This window comes from Sinocyclocheilus anshuiensis, unplaced genomic scaffold, assembly GCF_001515605.1.
Source record: "Sinocyclocheilus anshuiensis isolate Anshui unplaced genomic scaffold, SAMN03320099.WGS_v1.1 scaffold415, whole genome shotgun sequence".
Lineage (NCBI taxonomy): Eukaryota > Metazoa > Chordata > Actinopteri > Cypriniformes > Cyprinidae > Sinocyclocheilus > Sinocyclocheilus anshuiensis.
The window spans coordinates 828,472-835,258 of record NW_015552655.1 but is presented as its reverse complement, the minus strand read 5'-3'; the positions used below and the strand labels follow the sequence as shown (position 1 = coordinate 835,258).

Genomic DNA, 6,787 nt, shown 5'->3' with positions numbered 1-6,787 from the left:
CTGCAGCTGCTCGTTTATGTGTCTTTTGATTAGATCACCAGTGTGAGTCAATATTCAGGACATCTTCTGAGTCTACACAGCGTTTCTGTCCTGTGCTGTTCTGCATGCTGTCGCTGCACTGAGGCATTTCACAGTATGTGTTCAGCGCGATCAGCATCTTCGCTACAGGAGCGCAGTCACACACACACACACTCCTCAGAGCTACACTTTCACCTCACAGAGCCTTACACACACACAGAGTCGCAAGTGTGACAGCAGACATCAGCAGGACAGATAGCAGATGAATCTGAAGGACTCGGTGGGATTAAGCTGCTAAGTGTGTTTCGGTTATCCTGACAGTGTGTCCTAACCAGACGCCACACCAAAAACTGAAAATACTGCGTGACATCAAACAGTCACAACCACTCAGAACAGTTTCATGTTTACGTTTTTCAGCAGCGTTTTCCCGTTCAGTTGCTTCATAGACATGTGCGTCATAAAAAATCTTCAGTCGAGTTTGAAGCCATGAGCAAACCTAATCCAGTCAAAAACAATGGTAAGCAATGCAAAACTATTGAAAGTCATTGATTGCGAGTATAAAAAACAATATGTAGATACTACTGTTCAAACATTTGGTGTTGGTAAGATTTGTTAATGTTTCTGAGTCTCTTCTGCTCACCAAGGCTGCATTTATTTGATCAAAAGTGCGGTAAAAACAGTAATATTGTGAAAAAGTATTACAATTGAAAAAACTGTTTTCTATGTAAATATATTGTAAAATGTAATTTATTTCTGTGACACAAAGCTGTATTTTCAACATCATTACTCCAGTCTTCAGTGTCACATGATCTTCAGAAATCATTCTAATATGCTGATTTGCTGCTCAAGAAACATTTCTGATTATTATCAGTGTTGAGGGAACAGTTGTGCTGCTTCATATTTTGGTGGAAAACATGATAGATTTTGTTTGGGATTCAAGTTCAATTAAAAATCTTTTGTAACATTATAAATGCTTTTACTGTCACTTTTGATTCATTTAAAAATTGAAAGCATCCTAGCTGAATTTGAAGCGTCTTGCTTTTTTCATTTGGATCTAGCTCAATCGGGTTTGTTTCCTGCTTAACTACCATAATTAATCCATCATTAACTAACTAGTTGCAACTGTTTCCCGCAATGGACATGGTTTCAGTTGGCTGAACAATAGGACTTTTAGTGAATTACATCATGCGCAGATGATGGAGTAATAACTCATCAAAAACAGCTCTGATTGTTGACATGCTAAAATATCGACTGAAATATATATATTGTCTATTGAACTGGAATGAAAGATATAGAATGTACTGCATGTTAGCATGCTTTCTGTGTCCAAAAGCAAAGCAAGTCCACGTCATACTAACAAGAAACTATGCTTCTAACCACAAGTTTGCGATGCTGTTTGTGAATGTTCGTGGGAACTTTGGGAATGGTTAGGTTTAGGGTTTGGTAATCGCACCCCAAGTTCAATTGAGGTGTTTACATGAAGGCCTTTCAATCCGATCGGATTCTTTGGTTGCACGTAAACAGAGCTCAACCTCAACCGTCCACACTGGGCCTCCGAGACGGACTGAATTACAGCAATATCTTGCGGTTATTAGGAACCGGGCTCCAGGAATGTGATGTCATCCCGCCCCCCTCGCGCTGGGAATGCCCTCTCCCTGGGTCTCTTCCTTTTCCCCGCTCTCCGTCCCAGCAGGATATTTCTCGCATTCATTTTAATTTTAGGCAACATGAATGAGGGTAATCAAGCTGGAATGCAGTGAAGTCACACACACACCAATTAAACGAGGCCGAGAGATCATTATTGACCTCCAGCCCACCCCCTCTTCCACTTTTCTTTTCTTCCTGTGTCCTCTCCTCCCCTTTCTGCGCCACACGGTAGGCCTGAATAGAAGCGCGGTGCATTGGAGCTGTGCGTTCAGTCGCACACACACACACATTTAGAGGGAAGCGTCCCCATGCTGTGTCACTGAAAACCCTCACAGTCTGCGCTGTCAATCAAACGCTGTTTCGCCCGTATGCTGAACGTAAGGTATGACATCACCTCACGGGACAAACGCGCGCTTATATCAAACGCTCTCCGTCGCTGTCGCCAGAGAGATTCGCCAATTTGATGCTGTTTACAAGGCCTACAGTGAAAGAATAAACAGGAAATCTTCTCAATGCTGCTTCCAGCATCTGCTTTCAGTTAGAGACGCAGTAGAGCCAGAGAGACATGGAGCGAAATAAGAGCGCTCTGTTTACTCTGATCAAACAACTGTGTCACTTTGAGCATCGAATGAGCGAAAATGCAGAAATATTCTTATTACACATACATTTATATGTAGCCTACTCGTTCAGCAGATGAGGGACGTTGCATGTCTGTCTGTCTGGGAATGTTCTCAGAACGCTAACGTTCTTTAAAACATATGAACTAAGGTTCTTCCAATGTCATTAATAGAATGTTTGTTTAAAGTTCTCTTATTTTTAAAATGGCCTAATGTTCTCAAAATGTTAGCACAAAAGCATTATTTATACATTCATTGAACATTTTGTCCTGAAACGTTTAGTTAGACGTTTTTTTTTTATGTTACTACTTGTTTCAGAAAGTAACATTCCCATGATCTTTGCAAACTGATTCAATGGAATGTTCCCTTAACATTTGTATAACCAAGAAAAAAACTGGCCATTTTGAACATTCAGAGAACATTCAGATATAATGTTTTTAGTATCTATCTATCTATCTATCTATCTATCTATCTATCTATCTAATCGCTATCTATCTATCTATCTAATCTCTATCTATCTATCTATCTATCTATCTATCTATCTAATCGCTATCTATCTATCTATCTATCTAATATCTATCTATCTGTCTATCTATCTATCTATCTATCTATCTAATCTGTATCTATCTATCTATCTATCTTATCTATCTATCTATCTATCTAATCTCTATCTATCTATCTGTCTATCTATCTATCTATCTATCTATCTAATCTGTATCTATCTATCTATCTATCTTATCTATCTATCTATCTATCTAATCTCTATCTATCTATCTAATCTCTATCTATCTATCTAATCTCTATCTATCTATCTAATCTCTATCTATCTATCTATCTGTCTATCTATCTATCTATCTAATCTGTATCTATCTATCTATCTATCTTATCTATCTATCTATCTATCTAATCTCTATCTATCTATCTAATCTCTATCTATCTATCTATCTGTCTATCTATCTATCTATCTAATCTGTATCTATCTATCTATCTATCTTATCTATCTATCTATCGATCTAATCTCTATCTATCTATCTATCTATCTATCTATCTATCTATCTATGTGTGTTTTTGTTTTCCCCAGTAACGTTATTAGGACTTTCATTCATTCTGATCTTTAATAATATTCTTAAAACGTTACCCCAAAAATTGTATTCATACTTCATTCATTAAACATTTTTCCTAAAACGTTTTAGTTGGATGTTCATCTAACGTTTTTTAAATGTTACCACATGTTTAAGAACATTCAGAGAACATTCACAAAGTAACATTCCCCTGATGTTTGCAAAATGATACAATGGAATGTTCTCTTAACGTTCACAAAACCAACAAAGAACGTTCCTAAAACGTTTTAAAAACGGCACTTTTTGTATTGAATGTATTCAGAGAAATAACGTTTTTATAACTTAATGGGAATGTTAGCAAAACGTTCTTGGAACGTATTACCAGTCTATCTATATAGATAGCCTACTCATGATATAAGATATTTGCGGTATCTGAGAGTTTTATTTTAAATCTTAAATAATTAAAGTCAATGCTGGCGGAAGTCTGTTGAGATGACGATTAAAACGGATGCAGTTGAGGCATAATAGACTACTTTTTTTTTTTAACCAAATGTTTACATTGTTGGTGACACTTTAATAATAATAACATTTATTATCAGGTCATTGTTTAAAATTATATATCCTACTGCATAACATCAGAAGCTCATGCGTTGAAATTTGAATATGATTATACATGATTACATGAAGCAAAACTTCAAGCCGTCTCTAGCAGTCTGAATGAACGTGAGCTGATGATGTGTTTGAGAGAGTTCCTGCTTTACATGCCTCACACTCCTCGTGTCATGAAGCCCACAGCTCACAGAGGGATATCCCTCCAGCCTCTACAATCCACCACAAACAGCTTGAGAACAGAGAGAGATGCTTAAAATAACACGCTCATTAATGATATTAACAAATATTACTGCATCTTTTGTGCATTATTGAATAGAACTCAAAAGATGAATACATGCACGTGCAAATATTTTGACAGCTCATATGTTATTGTTAATGACGTGAAAGTTTTACATGTGCAGTTTGAATGCACAATTAAATTTGGGTTGTAAAAGTTCACCTCTGCTCTTTCAGAGATCACCTGTGAGCGATAGTGATGGAGGGCAGAATTTGTGCATGCCGTTGGAACATCAGGCTGCACATCGAGCTTGAGTTCTGGCACCGTGAGAGGTGACACGTCTCTATATGTGGCCCGTTTAAACACTTAATTGTGGCCGTTTATTTGGTGACCCCAAGAGTTCACGTGCGTTGGTTCTTGCCAGTGGCAAGAGCAAAGGTCGAAGCCGAATCCACAAACCTCCACACAAACCAGAGGCGCTTTAATGGACCAATTATTGGATTCCTAAGCACTTCACTTTGTTTTTCTTTTTCCTTCGGAAAAGTGATATTGACTGTGTGTGTGTGTGTGTGTGTGTGTGTGTGTGTGTGTGTGTGTGTGTGTGCTCTTTGTGTTTCTTTTTCTTTGGGAAAAATGATGTCGCCTGTGTGTGTGTGTGTGTGTGGCTCAACTCATGTCAAACTAGCAAAGAATGGCTTTATTAGGGGAAATAAAAGCATTCAAATGATTATTCATTAAAATGCACAATATGCATCATGTGCCAATATGTGCAAAAGCCCCAGATGACTGATGCATCCAGAAAACAGTGTAATTTGAATGTGGTATGAATGAATTATAAGGTTTCCACTTGAACATTATTTATGCAAGACGATGTACCCGTTCATAATAGGTGGGTACGTGTCACGGAATGTGCAAGATATGGAAAATCTCAAATGTGTGTTTTCTGGTTGCTGTTCTGTAGCAGCCTGTGATAAATCTAGAGCTGTTGTGGTGGGGTCTGTGTGTTGGGAGGGGGGTCTCATTGTGTGTGTGAGTGTGTGTTCTGCTGTCAGTCAGACTGAGGGTTCTTGGTGAGCTGGGTGCGCACACACACACGCGCGCACTCATGGAGCGACGGGGGGAGGAGGGAAGGGGTGGGGATATTTAACTTGGGAAAGAGAGGAGTTCTCCTCTAGAAGCGCTCATTCTCCTCTGTCCCAGATCAGGACCAGGCGAGTTTTTCGGACGGCTCTGCGGAGGAGGATTTCTGAAACAGCGGGGATATGAACGCACCGCGGCTGGAGAACATGCAGCAGACTTTAGCGGGAACGCTTGGCGCAAACGTGTAGAGGAGCCTGATTTTATTCCGGACTGAACCCGAGCATGTTCTAGACGCGTTTGAGGTTCCGATCGCGGAGTTCTGCAGGGTCTGTGGAGAGACTGAGCGGCTCTCGTCCCGGTTCATCAGCGCCGGTTCGGCGGGACGCACTGGAGCCTGTGCGCTCAGAGAGAGAGGAGTGCGTAAAAATAACATTGGCTAAGACGCGCTCCATTCCGCGGGCGCGCTGACATTTCAAACGCCAGTTTGGGTGTTTGACAGAATCCGAGCAGGCTTTGGAAACGGTGCCGTACCATCCTATCCCGTTGCCATGGTGACCCGCCGAAAAGTCCGATGAGGATAAGGTTTTGCAGCGCACTTGGCACGCCTCAGCTGAGCGAGTATCTCTGAAAACAGACAGCCCATGTCCCATGTCATCCCGGGCCACGCGGCCGTCTATTAAAAGATCTCGCTATTTATGCGCGGGTGTGTGAGGGCCAACTCCACTCCGCAGACAGACAGAAGACGAGTCATGGGCAGCATCACCCGCGCTTTGCCGCTGCTGCTGCTGCTCCTGTGCGCGCAAGGCGCCGCGGCCCAGCACTACCTGCGCCTGAGGCCCTCGCCCAGCGAGCATCTGCCGGTCCCCGACCTCAAAGAGGACCCCGATCCGGAGCACGATCCGCGCGAGCAGGACCTCTCGGAGAAGACGCTGCGCAAGAAGCTAGGCAGCAACTTCGACCCCAGCTTCATGTCCATCCACCTGCCCACGCAGCTGAACGCCAGCGCGCCTCCGGAGCTGCCGCGCCTGCCCATGCCCGCCGACCTCAAGAAGCTGAACCTGACGGAGACGCCGTACGGCAGGCGCGTCAAGGTGGGCAAGAAGGCGCGGCGGAAGTTTCTGCAGTGGCTGTGGATGTACACGCACTGTCCGGTGCTGTACACCTGGAAGGACCTGGGAGCGCGTTTCTGGCCGCGCTACATCAAGGAGGGCAACTGCTTCAGCGAGCGCTCCTGCTCCTTCCCCGAGGGCATGTCATGCAAGCCGGTCAAGTCGGTGACCAAGACCCTCCTGCGGTGGTACTGCCAGGGCTTCCTGCGGCAGAAGTACTGCACGTGGATATCGGTGCAGTACCCCATCATCTCCGAGTGCAAGTGCTCCTGCTGAGCAGAGAGAGAGGGGGGCTATCGATTGGGAATGATTGCACTGTTTATCCACGGACAGAGACGTGTGGCGCCACATAGCGAATCTATTTTTTATACATACATACATACATACATACATATATATATATATATATATATATATATATATATA

The 6,787-nt window shown here is 42.6% G+C and overlaps 1 protein-coding gene across 1 annotated transcript; it reads left to right on the top strand.

Annotated features, from left to right (window-relative positions):
• The first annotated feature begins 5,927 nt into the window (after positions 1 to 5,927).
• Positions 5,928 to 6,743, top strand: nog2 (noggin 2). The gene has a single exon (XM_016458737.1). The coding sequence runs from the start codon at positions 5,948 to 5,950 to the stop codon at positions 6,635 to 6,637; it is 690 nt and encodes a 229-aa protein (XP_016314223.1). The 5' UTR covers positions 5,928 to 5,947; the 3' UTR covers positions 6,638 to 6,743.
• The last annotated feature ends 44 nt before the right edge of the window (positions 6,744 to 6,787 follow it).